The 20,814-nt window shown below is 41.7% G+C and overlaps 2 protein-coding genes across 4 annotated transcripts; both read left to right on the top strand.

Annotated features, from left to right (window-relative positions):
• The first annotated feature begins 59 nt into the window (after nt 1–59).
• Nucleotides 60–14,090, top strand: LOC146495348 (differentially expressed in FDCP 6 homolog). 2 transcript variants are annotated; one of them, XM_085145863.1, is made up of 12 exons: nt 60–142; nt 1,955–2,198; nt 3,854–3,994; nt 4,077–4,262; nt 5,087–5,314; nt 5,407–5,553; nt 8,349–8,457; nt 8,550–8,848; nt 8,930–9,096; nt 9,396–9,594; nt 10,398–10,488; nt 10,827–14,090. In XM_085145863.1, the coding sequence occupies exons 2-12, from the start codon at nt 2,103–2,105 to the stop codon at nt 11,018–11,020; spliced, it is 1,857 nt and encodes a 618-aa protein (XP_085001989.1). In that variant the 5' UTR covers nt 60–142; nt 1,955–2,102; the 3' UTR covers nt 11,021–14,090. The 2 variants fall into 2 exon arrangements, with proteins under 2 accessions (XP_085001989.1, XP_085001988.1); XM_085145862.1 differs by lacking the exon at nt 60–142 and having other exon boundaries at nt 1,907–2,198.
• On the top strand, nt 13,985–19,992 carry ppardb (peroxisome proliferator-activated receptor delta b). Of its 2 annotated transcripts, XM_085145865.1 has the most exons (8): nt 13,987–14,311; nt 16,571–16,966; nt 17,042–17,193; nt 17,302–17,440; nt 18,174–18,376; nt 18,476–18,682; nt 18,772–19,015; nt 19,482–19,992. In XM_085145865.1, exons 2-8 carry the CDS (start codon nt 16,630–16,632, stop codon nt 19,727–19,729), a joined length of 1,530 nt encoding a protein of 509 aa, XP_085001991.1. In that variant the 5' UTR covers nt 13,987–14,311; nt 16,571–16,629; the 3' UTR covers nt 19,730–19,992. The 2 variants fall into 2 exon arrangements, with proteins under 2 accessions (XP_085001990.1, XP_085001991.1); XM_085145864.1 differs by having other exon boundaries at nt 13,985–14,311; nt 16,571–17,193.
• Nucleotides 19,993–20,814: the final 822 nt, after the last annotated feature.

Raw genomic sequence — 20,814 nt, 5'->3', positions numbered from 1 at the left:
GTTGTACAGACATTCAGAGAAACCTATAATAATAATAATAATAATAATAATAATAATAATAATAATAATAATAATAATAATAATAATAATACAATCTACATAAAGCGGAGCCATTTCAAGGATATAGACTTCCAGAGCAAAAGTAAGTGGAGTTTGATTTATTTGACAAATCATGAGGAATATTAGAAGAATTTTAGATTTTTTGTTATTTTTATTTTATTTTCAGATATTTTAATATAAACATTGTTTAAATCAATGGGATCACGTCAGTTACTGACGTAATGGTTTTGTTTTGTTGTTGTTTTTAATTTACATATTTGAATATTGATGTCAGAGGTTCTTAAATTCATTGGACAGCACTAAGGTAAAGTCAAGCTACCAAGCCATTCTGCATTTGTTAGTATTTTATATGCAAATATAAACAATATAAGTTAAACTTAGCTAACAAGAAGTCTACATTTAACAGACAGCTGCTAAAGTAGCGATGAGACAAGCTAACTTAACATAAAGCTAATGCAATGATTTTAGAGAAACAATTTGTGCTGCCAAAAAATCTTTTAATCATCCCTGAAAAGTCACCCTAAGGTTAGAGAAACTGCAAAAAAAACCCTAAGAGCTGCATTTCAGACTCTGCAGGCCTACGTCAGCATGTTAAAGATTAAAGTTCATGACAGTACGATTAGAAAAAGACTGAACAAGTATGGCTTGTTTGGTAGGGCTGCCAGGGGAAAGCCTCTTCCCTCTCAAAAGAACATGGGAGCACAGCTTCGATTGCAAAATTATATCTGAACAAACCAGAAGATTTCTAGAACAGTGGGTAACATCACCAGTGGAGGGGTGATGATTTGGGCTTGTTTTGCAGATGCTCTGTGGCCTTGACTCAGGTAACAAAGTGGGTCCTCTACCAGTTGGAACATCAGTGGATCAATCCATGTGGCAAAGTAAGTTGGGGGAAGGTACCCCGAGTTTCCACCAGTGTAATCCCAGTGTGAGCATGCTGTGAATGTTAAAGCCTCTGGACATTGATACAAGTACTGTAACAACGTGTGTGATTGGGTGAATGAGACTTGTAGTAAAAAGTATTTTGAGTGCTCAACTGTACAGAAAGGTGCTATACACATGCAAGACCAATTATCATTCACTGTCACTTAATTGGCTCTTTATGCCTTATTTATGTTCACACATCAGTGCAGGTATCACCCAATCCTACAACTGTTTATAACTTGCATAGTTCACATTTCTGTATAACAGTATATCTCAGATTTCTGTATAGTTTTTTATTTCATATTTATATCCTGTTCATAGCTTGTACTCACTACAGCCTGTACATACTTATAGTTATAGAATATTCATAACATACTTCATACCGTGTACATTAAAACATACCATAATAGACCCATTTCTATTATGTGATGTAATATACTTACATATCTATATTATTGCTAATATATATTGTAATATATCTATATCATGGCTAAAGCACTTCTGGATGGATGCAAACTGCATTTCGTTGCCCTGTACCTGTGCATGTGCAATGACAATAAAGTTGAATTCTAATTCTAATTCTAATTCTAAATAAGGAGCACCTTGAAAACAAACTTAAAGATTACTTCACAGAGAAATGAAAGTAAAAGCAGCACTGCCAGGAGCCCATCTAATTACTAACTTAAATAATAAACCTTTATAATGAATGGCAAATTATTTTCTGTCCAAGGTGCACAGGAAGGGGATGGAGATTTTCAGTAAATCAGTGATATAACTTTAGAATATTAAAAATATAAAACTGTAATAACAACACTTTTTGCACAGGTGCATAAGTACACTACTAAACCTAGCAAGACACTTGTAGATTTCTAGGCAATGGATTAAAACGCTTCTGCCACTGCAGGGCAAGATCTGAAGCTGCGGTAAACAGCGAGACCCTCCCTCTTCACCACTGACCACTGTAATCCAGCAGGTGCCGCTGCCAGCAGAACAGTAAAGCCCCATGCCTGCCTGAAAGCAGCAGCACAGCGTGGGTGTCTGCCTGTCACCCGTGTCAACAGTAGAGGGAAGAAGAAGAGACGTAGAGGAGGAAACCAGAAAATAACGCTGCAGCAGACATGGACTTGCGGTCTGAGCTGCTTAAATCCATCTGGTATGGTTTCACAGCCCTGGATCTGGAGAAGAGCGGGAAAGTGTCCAAGTCTCAGCTGAAGGTGAGTGAGGGATCGTCTACCTGGAAGATGGAACTAGAGAAACTTTTTTTTTCCTGCCCGAGAACTCACTCATCTCTTACCGTTTACCCTCGTTTCCTACCTCGTTGCATTTTACATCATGCGGGCTGGGTGTGAAGGAGGTGAAAGCAATTTTAGCAACAAAGCAAATTAAATCTCAAGGTTTACTACTTTTACTATGTGTTTATGTGTCAGGAAATAATGGTGTGCAACGTCTCATACTACTTATCAGAAAACATCATCATCATTAACATTTCCTGTGTAAAACTCAGTTTCTTTCAGCCGTGTACTGCCCAACAAGGAACAAATTTGTTCCCCCTATTTTGAATAAAATGCTTTCAGCTGCTGAAAGAGGGCACAATATGCACCTCTGTCCGGCGCGAGCACGAGAGTAACAGTTTGCTCTCAGTCTGTACATGAATGGGAGCCCTCATCTCCAAGCTGTGCTCACATTGGGCCTCCATGTACCAGCTTGTAGTGCAAAGGGACCCTCTGGCACAGCAGCGGGCCAGAGAGCAGCCTGTTGAATAGAGTAGGTTCACAACATGAGGCCGAACACGTCAAAAAGGACATTGTCACAGGGCGAGCAGGGATAAAGTGGACACATGTTGGTGACCGTTGTCTCTTTCCACAGAGCCTAAACGAGGCTACTGTATGTTGTGTTGATCTCATTGTTATGTCACTCAGTCTCGCTGTGGCTCAGACTTCATTTCCAGCCACCTCCACGCTCCTGCAAATGTGCCGCCCGGCGCTCCTGGCTCTCAGCGAGTCAGCCTCATGACTGGGCTTATCCCCCCTCGTGCCTTCAGCCTTCTCTGAGGCATCGCTCTGCTCAGAGGCACTCGCAGGCAAACACTTTGCATGCTTTGGCCTCAAAACTGACAGATGTTGTAGCGTTGGAGACTGGCGACAGGATGTGGTTATGGCTCAACACACAGAGAAGCTAGCTGTCTGATAAAATGCACGATACCTCAAGATGTTGCATGGTTTCAGCTGAAGAAACAGAACAAGAAGGAAAAGCGTTTTTTTGATCTAACTGTTTTTCACATGCTGTCAGTGATGCCACTGCTCACAAAGAGTAAAGTGTAACTCTTGAAGTTTCTAATAGAGCTTGGAGATGTTTTCCTGAGCTCGATTTTCATCTTTTTAAACTTTAAAACGGTCATATTGCTTTACTGATGTCATTCCACTCTTAAACTAGTGCGTCTGAACGGTTTTCCAGGCAGATTTCCTAGAAAATTAAAGCTTTTTGCTGACTCTGGTGACGCTTTTTTTTCCACGTTTGAGCAAACACATTTTTTTTTTTAGAAAAAACGATGCAGCAGAAATTTAAAAGTTCAGTTCCTTAAACACTTCCCTGGCCTTCATTCTCTTCAGCAGCCAGCTATATAAATATATCTATACATCATGTCACTCAGCTTTTATATTCTACAGAAAGTTTCATTCTTCCTAACTCATGACGTGTAATCTCTTTTTTTAGACGCTTAATTATTAATTTGTAGGCGGATGCGGTTAGCAGCCTCACAGGACAACAAATAAAACAGTTTGCACAGTCCTGTGTTGGACAACGAGAACTAAAATGACTTTCCGCTTCAGTGTTTTTCTTTTTTAAATATCCTCATATTGTGATCCTTCAGGTATTGTCTCACAACCTGTGCACAGTCTTGTGTATTCCACATGACCCCGTGGCTTTGGAGGAGCACTTCAGGGATGACGATGACGGCCCAGTTTCCAGTCAGGGTTATATGCCTTACCTCAATAAATACATCCTGGATAAGGTGATTAAAAAACCCCAAACAAGTGTGCTCAGTTTATTTCAGCGTATTGCGAAATAAAACCCCTGGTCTTGTGTCTTTGTAGGTTGTGGAAGGTTCTTTTATTAAGGAAAACGTAGACGAGCTCTGCTGGACTCTTACTGCGAAGAAAAACTACCAGCCAGACCGAAGCAGCAGCACCATTTTACCAGACAAAGATGCTTTTCGTCTCTGGTGCCTTTTTAATTTTCTCTCTGAGGACAAGTATCCTTTGGTTATGGTTCCCGACGAGGTGGGTTTAACTCTTAACTCTTATCTTTAGTACGATGCATTGTTTATTGTATTGAAAATGTAACCGAAAGAGAAAAAAAATCACAAGTGTGTGTGGCAAAAGAAACCCGTTTCCAAACTTAGACCCTAAGATACTCAACATTTCCGCGCTCTGTTGTTGAGTCTGAGATTGCACTCAGTAATCTCTGACCTAAAAATGCTGTTGGATCTTTTACAAACACCGAGTACACCAGCTGAAACTTTGTTTCTTGCCACCATGGAACATGGTGCTCATGTCATGCAGCAGTGTGGGCTTGTTTCTCACTTGCAAAGTCTCATTTTGGTTTCCTGTCGTGTATTCTTCACAGCCGCTGCCAAGAGAAAGCCCCAATTTTTCAAGGGCAGGGTCGTTTCTGTCGCCCTCGGTTTAAGAAAGCATTATCCAGTTGTATTTTGGAGCGTGTTTCACACACCAGCCACTGTGCAAAGCACTCTGTGGTGCAGCCAGGGCTACTGTGAGGTTATACTGTTACTAGAGAAAGCCTTATTGAGAAATAGTAGAAAGCTGCTTTCAGCTACACTGTTAGATACAATTTTTGCAGGTTGTGTTTTAAGCAGAAGGATTCAAAACTACAAATAAAAGTCTAGTAACAAAGTAATATTAAAGCATTACTGTGAATTAGTCCTTAATAAGCAGGTGATGGTCACTAAAATAGTAAATTCAGTTTTAAATGCTCCTTAAAACTGCACACAAAGGTGATTGGTGTAATATATAGCTTGCTTGAGTGCAGCACAGCATGCTGGGACAGTCCAGATGAGTTATTAATACTGTCTCTTTCCATGCAGGTGGAGTACCTCCTCAAGAAAATATGTATGGCTATGAGTATTGAGTTCAACTGTGTCGAGTTAGAGGACTTCTTCTCTCAAGACTCAGTGCAGCAGAGTGGGATTACTGTTTGGACGTTTCTAGAGATGATGAACTCCGGGAAGGTAACCAGAGGAATTGATGCAAGCATCATCAGCATGGCTATAGAGGAAGTGTACAGGGAAATAGTTGGTGACGTCCTCAAAGAGGTAGGAAACCGATGTGCCTCCAGAATGCTGTTTTTGTTCCTCGCAGGCGAGATTTATTTCAGTGATCTGTGTGTCGGTTTGGCTGCGTTCAGGGCTATCTATGGAAAAAAGGCCAGCTGAGGAGAAACTGGAAGGAACGGTGGTTCACCTTAAAGCCGAGCAACCTGTCCTACTACACTGGAGAGGACCGCAAGGACTGCCAAGGCAATATAGCCCTGGATGAGAACTGCTGCGTGGAGGTAAACAGCTGGAGAGATAATCGTCTGTGACAGCTAGAGAAACTCTTAATAACAAAATCTCCACAGCAGAAATACTCAAGCAGTCATTTAAATGACATTCAGGCAGTGGTTCTCAGTGTAGGGCGGGGACTTCCCCAAGGTGCTACACTAAGGTTTTTTTGTAGTTTTATTTTTTATCACGCCCCTCATCTTTGATTTAACTTGTAACTTACTACAACATTTGAAATCCTGTCCCTCCAAAGGTTAAACAAGACAAAAAAGGGGAGCAAATACAAAATCCAGCAAGACCCTGGAATCTGGTCAAATTAAATGTAATTCATACATTCAGTTTATACCTTTAATTTTATATATTTCAGTCAAAATTATTGCTTCACGTTTACAAGAGCAAAGAATTTTTTTTGGAGTCTGAGAGAAAACGAGAGCGCCCTAATACCTTAGAGTAATTACTCACAGTTAAATCAGCACAAGTCGTGTTGACATTAATAAACATGCTATAAAGAAAAGAAATTTAAACGTGAAATGTTGCTGAATAATCCCACTTTTACTCGTTGGCTCCTGATTTTCTTTTATGATGCGGGATGAGCAAAGGTGACACCGAGCTTCTCTCAAATGACTAAACTAGCTTTCATAAAAGGAAGTAAATAACTGCAAAATCCAAAATCTTTCTACTCCAGTGCTTTGACTTGTGTTGGCACTGCTTCATATTTTGGGTGTCATAATGAAACAAGGTTAGACTGAAAACTGAAGCTCGCCATGGGTCATATTAAAAACAAGATTTCCTCATAAATCTTGCAGAGCTCAAGGGAACTGAGGCGATTAGTGTGCTAGCCTCACTCCTAGCTGAAAGTGAAGCAGAAGTAAGAGTGCAGCGGTTGCTATTTAAGGTGTCTTGGTCACTTTTCGTGTGGACACAGCCTCAGTTATTATACTGAGTAATACAGAAATTGTAAACCATTTGGCGTTAATAGGTTCTCTGTATTGATTGCTCATAAAATGTGGTCTGAAATTCATCCCAGTTACAGTCAAAGATGACTAAAAGCGTAATGAGATCAATTCTTGTATCAGCTCTGAGTAATTAATCGCAGAGCAGCAAGTGAATTCCTGAGTGTAGTAACTTGTAGATCCCCCCCTTAGCAGTCACAACATCCATCACATGCTTTCTGTGGCTGTTCATGAAATATTGCAACATTTCTGGGATGTCTCGATTGATCAGCCCTCTTCAGCTCATGCCACAGACCATTTGTTGACTGGTCGCATTCGGTTTCTGGACTTCCACGCGTGCAAGTCTTTGTGGTGTTAATAATGGCGAAGTACGCATGCCGAACAGCCCCAAACTATGACTATGATGAGCGATACTCCACCTACCGTGCTTTGCAATTAGGAGGAGGTTTCATCGTGGGTGTGCAGTGCCCTTTTCCCCCCGCATTGCACGAAAGTTCACGTTTGTCTCGACAGTCCACACAGCGTCACCCCAGATTTATTACAGAATACACAGGTGGTCCTCAAGAAACATGAGCTCGTCTTTACGATGGTTTTTGAGATTAGTTGGACTTGATGAGCACACAGTAAGAATCAGCTGTAAACAAAAGGTATTTCCTCATATGAGGACTAATGAGGGTTTATTTCACAGAATAACACAATAAAGCATGAAACACTTTATTAAGCATGACTGAAGCACCAGTTACATGACAAAGTCTCATTACGATGACTTGATTTGTTTTAGCACTTGTTTCTTTATAGAGTCCTTTAACTATTTCTCTTCTTCTTCTTGATGAACCACATGTTTGATTTGGCAAAAACGTGATGGCCTACCTGATACAGGGTCATTATCTCAAAATATTGATGTAATAGCCTGGAAATTTCTTTTTCTTTTTTCTTTCAGTAAGTAAAACCGCTTTACTTGACAGTTAAGGAAGAGAAAAGTAACAATTGTAAATGACACACATGGTAAACTACTCTCATTTTTTCCACTAAGTCCATTTTGGCCTTCTCTAATATTTAAGGTTATGGTACGGTTAAGGTTATCACCTGTGTAGATGATGTGGACCTCAGAGGGTTAACACTACTTCGGCTTTGTGTAAATGCTGCATTGGACACATTAACTAAGGAAATGAGAGTTGTGCAGGTGCTTTGCTGTTAGCTGCTCTTCTCAGGTTTGTTCTCTTGTTGTGATCACCGCAGCACGCCAGGCCCCAGGGAACTAGCAACACTCTTAATATCCCTGCCTTGTATTTTATTGTGGACTGATTAAAAACTGAGGCCTCTAGCAAAGCTGTTGTAACATTTTCTTGCTTCTCTTTATGCTTCTTATAAATCCCTAAGGAATTTACTGTGATCGAAGCACGGGTCACACCTTCAACTGGAACATCTTATTGCAAGACGAATCACGAGCAAAACTTTTTGCATATTGTTTCCAGCCTGGAACGTGACTGATGACTCATTGTGTTCATAAAAGACATTTAAAGTACAGCTCAGATTATGATCATTACAATGGTGACTTGGAATAAGTGTAGACCACAATATTGCAAAAATCCTGGCAATATAAATTCTTGCATGAATAACTAGTTGAGTCATAAGTTCATCACTTCACCCAGCATGTGATACTTCAAAGGAAATAGCTGAAATTGTGTTATATTATAGGAAGCAGATGTTTTTTGAGCTTTCAGAGTTGTTAGAAAAATGTCCTTTTCCTGTAATTGATGTTTTTCTCCTTTATTTTTACAAAATAGACTCAAAAACTGCAAAACCATTCACTCAGTATTAAGAGATAAACTGGGTGTCCCTTTTTTGAACAGGTGCTGCCAGACCGAGATGGGAAAAGATGCATGTTTTGTCTTAAAACCCTCTCCAAGACGTATGAAATGAGTGCGTCAGACACCAAACAGCGACAGGAGTGGACTACAGGTTAAAAGAGACTCTCATTCATCAATTCAGATCAATTTTTTAAAAGCTTTAATTATTTATTTAGATGTTAAACATCAGTGTCTTCTTTGCAGCCATTCAAACGGCAATCAGGCTGCATGTGGAGGGGAAGAAATCCCTCCACAAAGATCTGAAGCTTAAGCGACGTGAACAGCGTGAGCTTCGGGAAAAAAGGCGACAGGCTAAGGAGGAGGAGCTGCAGAGGCTGCGGGCCTTGCAGGAGGAACGGGAGCGCAAGCTGGCGGAGCTGGAGCTCCTGAAGGAGGCGCAGAAGCAGGCTCAGGCCCTCCTGGAGCAGGATGAACAGAGGAGGCGCCAGCAACACGAACAGCTTCAGCGTGCCCTGGAGATTCAGCTCCGTGAGGCTGAGGAGGTGAGCGTGGAAACAAAGAATGATTTTAAAAGCATAAAGATGCAGATCGACTTTAACTTGCTTCTTTCTGTGTGTCACAAGGCGCGAGTCAGTATGCAGGCAGAGATGGCTTTGAAAGAGGAGGAAGCAGAGAGGCAGAGGAAGAGGATTCAGGAGTTGGAGGAGATGCAGAAACGTTTGGAGGAGGCGCTGCAGCAAGAGATTAAAGCCAGGCTTGATGAGGAGGCCTTCCGCTATGCTCAAGCAGGGTAAAGTTGTTTAAGCAGCTATCCAGGCGTACAGTGCAAAAAGCTTAGCGCAGGGTGGTGGAGGCTGTGTTGTGTACAAGCAGCATTTAATAAACTCTGTTGCTGAATTGGTTCACATTGCGTTATGTTCCTGAGGAAGTTGAGCTGCAAAGAGGAAGTTGTTTAGCGCTGCAGTCATTGTCATTGCACTCTCGATTGATCCCATCCCAGGTCCAAAGTACCTCGCTGATGAGCCCCCTGCATTTACTACAAATGATCTATTCAAAGTCTAACTTCTTTGCATTCTACATCATGCTCAGGTTGTTGGCTGAGGAGGAGGAGAAAATGAAGGCTCTGATGAACCTGCAGGAGGAACAGGAGGAGTACATTGCGAAGACACAGAGGGAGAAGCAGGAGCTGAAGCAGGAAATGGAGGCCAAATCCCGGGCCCTGGAGGAGGCGCAGAGACAGCTGGAGGAGGTTCGAGCCAACCGGCACAGAGTTGACCAGGACGTTGTGGTAGGTAGAAACCCTGACACTGACCGCGTAACTCAGTTACAGCATGTTATCGAAGCTAATACCCCTCAGGCCTCTAATACCACTGCAGACCCCCGAACATGGAAAAAGAGAAGTGAGCTTCTGCTGCTTGTCGTTTTTAAATAAATCACCACAGAATGTGTTGATGAGATCAGCGAGAGGCTGTCCTGTCGTAAGAGTCACTGACAATCTGACACCAAACCAATAAACAGAAGTTAAGTTCAAAATAGGCGCTTAAAACAACACGAAAGCATCTCATGAGCTACAAAAAAAACCAACCACCCACCCATCACAGCTCTAGTCATCAGATCAAGTTAGATAACCAGGAAGTGCTGCAAGTATAACTTTGAACTTCATAATGATAGGACAGGATGCCAGATGGCAGAGACTTTAATGAGACTAAACAGACTGCCATCGTGATCAGTCCCTCAAAAGCACATCAGTTATGACCAGGATTCAAACAGGACACCATTTTTTTTCTCTTGTGGAGTGGCGGCTACTCTGTCTTTTTATTACTTTCATTACATTTGACAAAATCTGGCCTTGAGAGTGGCAGTAGTGAACCTTAACCTTATTGAGATGCAGAGTTTAACCTTTTAATAAATTGACCAGTTGCAGGTGGTTAAAATACCAACAGCACTTTGTTTATTTATCAGGTCACAAACAAAGAGCAAAAAGGAAGCGAGTTCACGTCTTAGTGGCTCTTCTGGGTTCTTTTCAACAGACCGAAGCGTTTGTTAGTTCGCTTGTTTATCAGTAACCGCTAAACTCTTCTTCTCCGGCAGGCCGCCCAGAGGAAACTTCGGCAGGCGAGCACCAACGTCAAACACTGGAATGTCCAGATGAACAGACTGATGCGGCCGATCGGACCAGGCGGTATGTGTCCTTGCCTGCTCAGAGACATGACAGACATGCACCGTTTCAAGACCAGATTTTCAAATGTTTCTCGCTGCATTATACCAGCAGAGAAGTGTTAACCATTTCTAGCCCTGTTGTGTTGCAGCCAGGACTGATGTGACCATTTGCTTAGCTCAGGGGCTGTGAAGTTTAGGTCAAAATAGGTGGTTCTTATATTTCATTTTGAACTTCTGCAAATATACTTCCTTAAATTTGATACTATACTTTATTTTAACTGTGAATTCTGTTTATATTTTTGGTTGTTGTTTCAGCCTAAGTCTGATTTCGATTGTCCGCTTTGTTGTTTTCATTTTCAGAGAAGAGACCATCGCTGGGTAGCTCCTTCACGAGCTTCCAGATCCCGACGCAGCGAGACCCCGGGCTGCGTCTCAGAATGAGTTCGGGATCGGGGGATCGGGAGGAGAGCAAAGAAAATGTTGACAGCAGAGCTGGATGTGATTTAGACAAACGTCACTCTCATGCATCTAATGGCGACATGGATATCCCCTAAAATGATGAGTCATAGAGGCTGCCTCGTCACAGGAAGGGCAAGAGATGGTTGTCATGTTTGTGAACAACATGAAAGCGGCGGGGATATAGCTGAATTTACCGTACTACCACGTCTACTAAATGCTGAAATATTACTGACCTCGTATCACAGACAGCAACAGTTTAAAAACATTTTAACGAGAGTGCGTTTTCCAATATCTCCCCTTCTCAAATAATGCTTTTCTGCCGCCTGTGTGAGGCCTGACGTGAACGTAACTGATACCTCAGCGGAAAGAAAATGAGCGGCAAGAAAGATCCTGAAAGTACAAGGTTAGCTCTGGTGTTCAAAGAGAAAAGCCTACACGCACACAGGAAGCTCATTTTTGTGCAGCTACTTAGACGGATACCAATGTTTCATTTCTATTGGTACAATTTTCGAGGTTGTGGGAGGTGGCTTAGGTTTTTTTGATGTAGAAACTTGGTTCAGTATTAAAGTTTACCACAATTTCACTCCTGATAAACAGGAAAGAAAGAAAAGGCGTGAAAGAAAAAAAACTGTCATGACCTTCCTGTTTTTAATGTCATTTAACATTACTGTAAATAAAGAGAGTGAAGTTTGAAGCCGTACCTGCATCTTTACTGTGTTAAACTTAGTGCATTGTGCAATTCAAAGAAACTGTGAGGCAACTTTCTGTTTCAAATCTTAAGCTGGTGCTTCACACAGTGGAGAAGCTAAATAAGAGTTTGCAAAACGAGTTGTAGCGACGCAGACATGACAGAAATGCAAAAGACCACACGGTGTGGAAATAAGAGTCGCAGACACTGCTGAAGTTGCACACTGCACATCCGCTTCGGTTTGAGTTGGAGTCTGCTTCACTTCTGAGGCCTTAAATGTGTCATCTCCGACTAATCTGACGCCTTCCGGGGACAAAACCTTCAGCTGGCTCACATGAGCAAACAGAGACATCCCCTGACAGGTAATGCAAACTGCAGGCCAACTGCTGCATGTGCCAGTGTACTAATGCACATTAAGCAGAGGTGGCAACAAGTAGAAGCACAGATAGTAGTTTTGAAACATACTCCAGTAATAGTTGAAGTACTGTTTCCACTTCTTTACTCGAGTAAAAGTGGAAAAGTACTGGCTCTGAAATATTCTCGAAGTAAGAGAGTAAAAAGCAGCTCTTTGAAGAACATTTCTTCCACCTACTTTTGTGCAAATCTTACTGAACCCTGTGCTATATTAATGTAATAATTGAATAATATTAGTGGATAGGAAAAGCAGCTTTATTTCTGTTAAAATTTTATTTCTAATAAAGGCTCGGCTTGAATCAGTTAAGAAGAACACGAGCAGAGAAACAATGAGGCTGTGATCTGCTTACCTGTGCTGCTGCAGCTGCGCTTTGTGGATTTACACACCTGAACTTAGCTGATGTTTCATGAGTTGTCCTGGCTGATTTCCATCGTCTACTGACCGTACACTGTTTAATCTTCCAGTTTATCAAACACCACTGAGCTTGTGTGTTTGCTGTTGTTTGTTAATCGGATAGAAAAATTGCATTTGAAATTACCTGCCACTTAAAAGAAAATATTACTCGTTTTATGTTCGCTACTTTTTTTGCACGGCCGGAAGTACCACAACTGCAACTTATGGACAGCCTCAGTCGTGTTGTGCCAAAAAATAAATAAATAACTAAAAATACCAGCCCACTTTAACCTCTGACTTTGGCACACAGTTTTGCTTGTTTCCTCTCTTTTTGTGCCACATACCCTGGTGATTATTACACGAACAGGACTGCCTTTCATGTGTTACTGTTTAGACTCGGTTTGTTGTTTAAAGGCCCACGCTGACGAAATAATAACTCTCTTTAAACCAAAAGTAACAAGTAGAAAGTACCAATAATGGTTTAAAAATGTAGGAAGTTAAAGTAAAATGTTGCCAAAAGGTTGCACAGTGAGAGCAATTGATGACTATTTTATGTTTTTTTTTTCAATTTTTGAATAATCACTCTAATATTTTCCTAATATTAGATTTGCCTGATAGTTGTTTATTTAAACAACAGTTAATTTAGAGATATCATCTATATAAAATCTCTCTTTACTGCAGTTTCTGGTGCAGCAGAGCAAAATCTCAGCTGTGTCTCTCATTTGGCATACAGTGCTAAATGGAAGCTTGTTTCTGCATAAAAGACTGCTTTGTTTTCTGTTTTGGCTTTTTTGGGTAAAATTTGGAGTTATTAGTTAGAAACGTTGTGATTCCTCACTCAAGTTTTTCAGATAGTAACTCCAAACTCGACATTTTGAATTCATAACCCCCCAAACTGACAAAAATAAAATAAATAAATAAATTATGAATAAAATAAATCTGTGGCAGAAACAAGCTTCCAAAACAGCTGATGAGACGACCTATTTTTCTTATGAGTGTTACATTTTTAAGCAGTGTCAGCTGAGAGGAGAAACAAGCTGCTACCCTCCCTCCTTCTATATTATGTCATTCTTAATATTAGATGTTGCCTTAATAGGTTTATTTGAACAGAAATTAATTTAGAAATATAAACCAAAGAAAAATAAAACCTCTTCTTTGATACATGGTCACGTACGGTTTCGCGTAAGGTTGATTATATGTGTATAAACTACTTGTAATGCATGTTTATTTCCTCAAAGGCTCTTTGATTGGTAGTGGAGAGTAACAATAGCCCATTTCATTCAGATTCAAAAGCGTGCAGCCGAGTTCAGTCTCTACATTTATAAATAACATATTTTCCCACACGGATTTCAGCCACGTGCTGAATATGTCAGAGCTGAATATGTGTCCATGTCAAAAACAACTCAGTATTTAACCGAGACCTTGACTCTTCTGTTTGCAGTAGTTACATCCAGTCGGCTGTGCGCTCTGTGTGTATGTGTGCAGCGGGGGCGCTGTGCTGTGGCATGTGACGAGGGAGGAGGAGGGGGAGGAGAGAGGGGAGTGAAGCAAACCAAAGCAGAGTAAAAGCAAAGCCAGGGATAGACTCGGGGAGGGATTACTAGTTAACTCCGCTTATTTGCATGTGACATGGTAGCCCACAAAGATTTCCACATTGTTTTTCCCGTCTCGTCAGCCCAGTTTCTACATGGACGGAGGCCTGACTCGGTCTAAGTTTATAGTAGTTAGCGATCTGACGTTAGCTCTTGCCGTAAGCTAACTCCAGCTTCAAGCAAACAAACTTGTCAACAGCCGATCGATCCGGGACGGGACTCGGGACTGCTTTTGTGGTTTGTTTACCTCAGCCGGGAGGCATAAACATCTTCTGAAGCAGCAGCACAAGCGGGAGAGGTAAGTTAACCTGGTAGGATAGCTAACGTGATTTAAAGGCACAAACGGGAATTTGGGTCAGCCGTGCTAACGGCTAGCTGATAGTAGGACTCAGTCACAATTCAAGGTAGTGGCTAACTAGCTGCTAACCGAGCCGACGGCTGAACGAGCTTAGTTTTAAAGCCTATACAGTTTAAACTTTAAGGGAGATAAGAAAGTTTGGCGGCAGCCATGTCTGTAACTCGTTTGTCCTTTCATTTTTCAAACGCTTGTATCCAGTTACAGTCCTGTCAGTGACTCATGCAATTACACGGTAATGTTAGCAGAGACTTCCGAGAACCAGTGTGACAGGTTGTCTACTGGACAAGTCTTAACACCCCTAATTTGGTGTTAACCATTATGAAAACAGCGCGTAGCCTTTGAATTACAATGAGTGTGTCCTTTATGGAAAACAACAACAACAACAACATTTATTACTAATATGTAAACACTGTTGCTGTTTGTTAAGGCACAGCTACAAACAAGGACTTTTTAATCCGCTAGAGGGCCCCGGGGTAGAAAAAAAAATTGTAACCCCCAACCCAAAGCCCTCTCCCCCACCGCCTCCATCAGCAAGCTGCACTGCTCAGTGTGTACATAGTGCATGCACCCTGTTCCTGTAAAAGCAGCCGCCAAATACCCCCCGCACCCCATCGCAAGTGAGGCAAACAATAATACAGATGTCTTCAAGCTCGGTTAGAGATAAAGTTAGTATCCTTACTATTACGATCTACTGGCTGAACTGTGCTGGAAACGCGGTAGGCCCTTATTCTGATTAAAAGTGATGCAGCGGTTGTGAAATTCTTGCTTTTGTTATGTTCCAGGGGCAAAATAAATGAATATTCATTATGAAAGTGAAGATTTTGAAAGTAGTATTTCAGCTTCTTTTTTTCCACACCGGTGCACAAATTGATACATACTCTATCCCGCTATGAAAATAATTGTGTTGCAGCTGCATAAAGAATAGATAATCTCCATATAATCTACTATAAAAATAACTTTGTTAAAGGTACCACAGGCATATACTAAACATCTTATTATGTGAAGTAATGCAAAATTTTGCATATATATATGTGTGTGTGTGTGTTATTAGGCAAATGATACTTGTAGTAGAAAGTGTTTTGAGTGCTCAAATTAAGTAGAAAGGCACTATATGAGTGGCAGTCCTTTTGCCATCTGGAGGAGGAAAAAATCTGCTGAAGAGGCTACCCGCTGTGGCAACTTATTATGAATAAGCTGAAAGTAGCTTTTTACTTTGAACTTACAGTGGTTACCAAAGAGGTTTTTGACCTTCCGATAAAGGGAAAGCTCGCAGGACTGTGATTTTTAACATGTTTATTCAAGTGGCGTTTGATTTTTCTTTATTTAAAAATACATTTTTGGTTCATAAAAAGGCCAAAAGATAACAGGAAAATGCAGGTAACAGAAAACATTTCGTCTGAACTATTTGCAGACCACTTGTCCTTATGTGCACAGTCCACCCTTTTTGAGCCAGGAAAACCCCTGTTTAATTGTGACTTTAGCCTGTTAGACACGGTTTCGTTCTGCATGCTGCTAACTTATACGTAATTACTGAGTAATACTCAGATGGCATCTCTGGATGTATGTACAGGCTTTTCTGGACAGTGCTGCAAATAAGCAAATCAATCTTTTATTTATAATAAAGTATTTAAATCTAACCGAACCTAGCAACAGTTACCGCAAACAGTGTCTGTGTTAAAGTGCTCTATGATGTTTTAAATCAGGATTGAAAATGTAGCTATATCCTTATCATTGTCTTGTCTGTTTGTTCTGTTGGCTTTGAAGTAACTGAGGCGTGATTCCATAACATCTGTGTCTCAGGTCATGAGCTTATTTCTTTAAAAGACATTCCCTGGCTGTTATAACAAAAACCTAACTGACTGAAAGGCACCTAAACAAACTCTGTTGAAGATTACTGAACAGCATTCATCTCATTTATTATTGCTATACTAAACTGAATACAAGACTTATGTGAGTTTCACCCGTGTGCTTATTTAAAAAAAAAATAGGGCTCTATTTTAGCTTTGCTGGTTTGTTATGGCAAGCTGAAACTGGACTCTTAACCGCTGGCATGCTGGATTAAATGGAACCCTTGATGATATGTGGGCTCTAAAGTGTGATTAGCTATTCTTTCTAGTTGTGTAAATAAACCTCATGTTAACAGAGATATTTTTTTTTAGTAAGGTGTATTTCAAGTAGATTGATTCTGTTTTTAAATAGTGCAACTATGGTGGCTACGTGACAGGAGATGAGCTGCTGAATCAGCTGCAACAGGAACCATGGACGGGTTTCAACAAACTGCCCCAGAGGAGCATGACGGGGTGAACGGCTACTGTGAGCCAGAGTGCCCCCAGGACGCAGCTGACGTCAGGTGGACGCCGCCGCAGGCAGAGTCTGTAGGCTCGGACAGTTGTGGTGCGACAAGCGTCTCCGAGGTGGCAGATCTGAAAGAGTTAAAGCGCAGGGAGAGTGACGATGAGGAGGAAAAGGAGGAGAAGGAGGTAGTCCCTGCTTCTAAATACCCGAAAAGGGACCAGAAGAAGAGACGGAAAGAAGGGGAAGATCAGGAGAACAGCGGCAACAAGCAAAACAGCAGCGCATCATCGAGCTACACGGGTAAGACTTTCCACTCTCTGAAATTTTCACGAGATGTACTTGAACTGAAATGCTATTCTTTTTTGTTATATGCAGACCTGTCCCATACCTCATCACCTTCGCTCTCAGAACAGCTGCGTTTGGGCCAAGAGGACAGCACAAGCTCCGGGATCAGTGTGGAGTGTAAGGTCTGCGGGGACAAGGCCTCTGGCTTCCACTACGGCGTACATGCCTGTGAAGGATGCAAGGTAAAACATTTTTTCTTTTACCCACAACAGATTATTGAGTGGGAAGTTCTGTGCCCCCCCACCCCAACTGTGCGAGTTGCTTAACTAGATGTGCTTTGCTTTGTGCAGGGCTTTTTCCGACGTACTGTGCGGATGAAACTGGAATATGAGCGCTGTGAGCGTTCCTGCAAGATTCAGAAGAAAAATCGTAACAAGTGCCAATATTGTCGCTTCCAGAAGTGCCTGTCTTTGGGAATGTCCCACGATGGTGAGCGCTTAAGTGTTTTCTGAGATTCACTTAAAATACTAAGATGATGATCAGTTTATTTGTATAGCAGTTTTTAAAACACAGTTACAAAGTGCTTCACTGTTTGAGTAAAACCGCACATTAAAGATAACCGTGCATGTCCAGTCATAGAAACGTAAAGTCAAACATGTGGTCATGCATTCATTCTTGCGTGTGCACTTCTATACACGCATTAGAAGAACAAGAGTCAAAAATAATGGGCAGTTGTTTAAAACAAACCACAGATTCAGCCAACCTGATGTGCTGACGAAGGCTGTTCTAGAGTTTAGGGGAGACAGCCTCAAAAGTGTGGTCATCGCTAGCTTTAAAATAACAGCATGGATCAGTTAAAAGACTCGGATGAGACGATCAGAAAGGCCAACTGCTGGAATAAGCTGTCATCATATCTGCTATACGGGAATGGGTCTGGCCATGTAGGACATTATATAAATTTCACCTGAAGCCAGTCTAGCTTCTGCGTTCTTGACCAGCTGAAGATGGGCTGCCTGAGAGATCCAAGAGTTTTATTGTGTCTAAAGGAGGAAACAAATCTGCTGTTTTCATGTCAAATCCTTTCCAATCTTTTGTAGCACATGGATGGTGTGTTGCATTGTTAATGCTCTGAGTTGTTTACAACACAAAGAGGTTTCAGAACTCATTAGTGTTGCAAATATCCTCTCAGAATAACACCGTCTCTGTGGGTGTTTTTGCTCAGCAATCAGATATGGACGAATGCCTGAGGCGGAGAGGAAGAAGCTGGTGGCAGGCATACTCGCAGAGGAGCTGGACGTCAGCAAACCAGGTGGCTCAGACCTGAAGACTTTAGCCAAACAAGTCAATACAGCCTACCTGAAGAACCTCAGTATGACCAAGAAGAGAGCCCGCAGCATCTTGACGGGCAAAACCAGCAGCACCTCAGTATGTTCCTGTCTTTCAGCCGTGCTTGGATTTATGCAAAACTCAGTTATGTGAATTTTTCCCTCACACCTTTCTCCCTTTAATACATTTTCCTTTTAGCCATTTGTGATCTACGATGTGGACACCCTCTGGAAAGCAGAGAGTGGTTTGGTGTGGAGCCAGCTAACTCCAGGTGCGCCTCTGGCCAAGGAGATCGGGGTTCATGTGTTCTACCGCTGTCAGTGCACCACGGTGGAGACCGTGCGAGAGCTTACAGAGTTTGCCAAGTGCATTCCAGGGTTTGTGGACCTCTTCCTTAATGACCAGGTAAGCCGCCGTCTCATATAACAAAGAATTATTAGTATATCCGAGTTTAGGAAAGCACAAATAAACAGCTGTTTGTGTGCTTACTGCAGGTGACTTTGTTAAAGTATGGTGTGCACGAGGCTATTTTTGCCATGCTGCCATCTCTCATGAACAAGGATGGACTGTTGGTGGCCAATGGCAAAGGCTTTGTGACACGGGAGTTTCTGCGCAGCTTACGGAAGCCCTTCAGTGAGATCATGGAGCCAAAGTTTGAGTTTGCCGTTAAGTTCAATGCTCTGGAGCTGGATGACAGTGATCTGGCCTTGTTTGTTGCTGCCATTATTCTCTGTGGAGGTGAGCCTGAGCAGCTTTCTGGTCAAGTATGAAGATTCAAATCTTGTGAAGTGTGTCTGTAGCTCTTGAAACCTCTTTGAAAGTGCTGCAGTGAAACTGTTAGAAGGTACAATCAAGGTTCGAGTCTTATAGCATCCAGAAAAAGATAAGACGGTGATTTAGAAGTAATCGCTGAGCCTGTAGCAGCACAACTAAGGGGTGTTTCAGCTGATCCAGTTTTAACTATAAGCTTTGTCATAGAGCAATGTTTTAAGGCTAATCTTACAAGTAGAGAGGGTGTTTGTTTTCTGGGCTGGTTCCACCAGAAAGTAATTGTCTATAACCAGCCACATAACAGCTACTGGTTATCTATCATGTTGCTACATGCCAGTAAGATTCTAAAACAGGTTTTAACTTGTCTTTGCATGTCTTGTTTGCCCAGCATAAATTGTGACTCATCACAGGCTTTTTCCTCTTTTTGCACTAGATCGTCCCGGGCTAATGAACGTGAAACAGGTGGAGCAGAGTCAGGACAACATCCTCCAGGCCCTGGACCTCCACCTCCAAGCAAATCACTCTGACTCTGTCTACCTCTTCCCAAAACTGCTTCAGAAGATGGCTGACCTCCGTCAGCTGGTTACCGAGAACGCTCAGCTCGTCCAAAAGATCAAAAAGACTGAGTCGGAGACCTCGCTCCACCCTCTACTACAGGAGATCTACAAGGACATGTATTAGTAGTCTCCAGCACAAACTGCTTTTAGCAATACTGTTACAGACTGAATTTTATAATGAAACACTGCGTTCAGTACAAGCACTGTAGTACGGGCATGGATTTCTAGGGTGCAGATGAGGCAAATTCACCTGGTAGTGCTAAAACAATCAGCAGAGTCTTCGCAGTGTCAGCGTAACCCTCAGCACAGTTATGCGTGTGTTTGTGTGCGCGCGCATGTGACGAGCATCTGGAATCATTTGCTGCGAGTCCCAGTTTCCCACAGCGGTCACGTAACAGGAAGAATGATATGTTTTCTCAATGAGGCTGCTCCCGTTTCATCCTGTTAGCGAAGCTGACCCCAGAGCGGTGTGCAGAGGGAGCTCATCCTCGCTCCCCTCAGCTCTGTGTTTGTGCTGCAAAGGGAAAGTATTTCACATTCTCACACCAGTGGCACCGTTCAAACAAACGAGTGATTGTATTGTGTTTTCAGACTTAACTGACGGGAGAGATACAGCAGCTGGTATTTGTTTACATCATCGTCTTCATCATTATAATCATCATCATCATTATCACTGACCACCACTTTGCCATTTGGTATAAAGAACACAAACTGGGCTGGCTCCAGCAGTGTAGAGCTCTCTCTTAATGAAGCAATGTGTGCAATACCATTTTGCCATTTGTCAATAAATGTGAGATCCAGTTTATTTAGGTTTTGTCTTAAAGCCATCTAGCCAAGTGTGAACTGTTGGACTGTGCTGCAAAGATTTTATTTCTGAATCTGACACTATACACACATACATACATGACCCATTGAAGTACAAGGGACGGCATGTTTTCTTTTTTCCTTTTGATATGCAAAATATAATGAATTTGCCATTTAAATATATTTGTTAGGTTATTCTTTGTAATTCTGTAACAAATTATTTGTAGTTTTTGATTGTATTTCTAAGGGCAAAACATGAATTTATCAACTTGTTTCATATATTAGTTCATATGTGTTCTTTCATATTACATGCCTGCCTGTTTTAGTTTTAGACTGTACCAAATATATCACCAAGAATACCATCAAACCTCTCCCCAATGAGGAGTTTGGATTTTATGGTTTCAT

Source organism: Neolamprologus multifasciatus, chromosome 20, assembly GCF_963576455.1.
Source record: "Neolamprologus multifasciatus chromosome 20, fNeoMul1.2, whole genome shotgun sequence".
Taxonomy (NCBI): domain Eukaryota; kingdom Metazoa; phylum Chordata; class Actinopteri; order Cichliformes; family Cichlidae; genus Neolamprologus; species Neolamprologus multifasciatus.
The sequence above is the reverse complement of the archived record's forward strand: the minus strand, read 5'-3'. Positions and strand labels throughout refer to the sequence as shown.

Excerpts from the sequence above, each read along its gene's own strand:
- LOC146495348 (XM_085145863.1), top strand. The coding sequence starts at position 2,103 with ATGGACTTGCGGTCTGAGCTGCTTAAATCCATCTGGTATGGTTTCACA. Across the intron at positions 5,315-5,406 it reads TTGGTGACGTCCTCAAAGAG|GGCTATCTATGGAAAAAAGG; the intron begins GTAGGAAACCGA and ends GGCTGCGTTCAG. Across the intron at positions 8,458-8,549 it reads GCGACAGGAGTGGACTACAG|CCATTCAAACGGCAATCAGG; the intron begins GTTAAAAGAGAC and ends TCTTCTTTGCAG.
- ppardb (XM_085145864.1), top strand. The coding sequence starts at position 16,630 with ATGGACGGGTTTCAACAAACTGCCCCAGAGGAGCATGACGGGGTGAAC. Across the intron at positions 17,194-17,301 it reads ATGCCTGTGAAGGATGCAAG|GGCTTTTTCCGACGTACTGT; the intron begins GTAAAACATTTT and ends TGCTTTGTGCAG. Across the intron at positions 18,683-18,771 it reads ACCTCTTCCTTAATGACCAG|GTGACTTTGTTAAAGTATGG; the intron begins GTAAGCCGCCGT and ends TGCTTACTGCAG.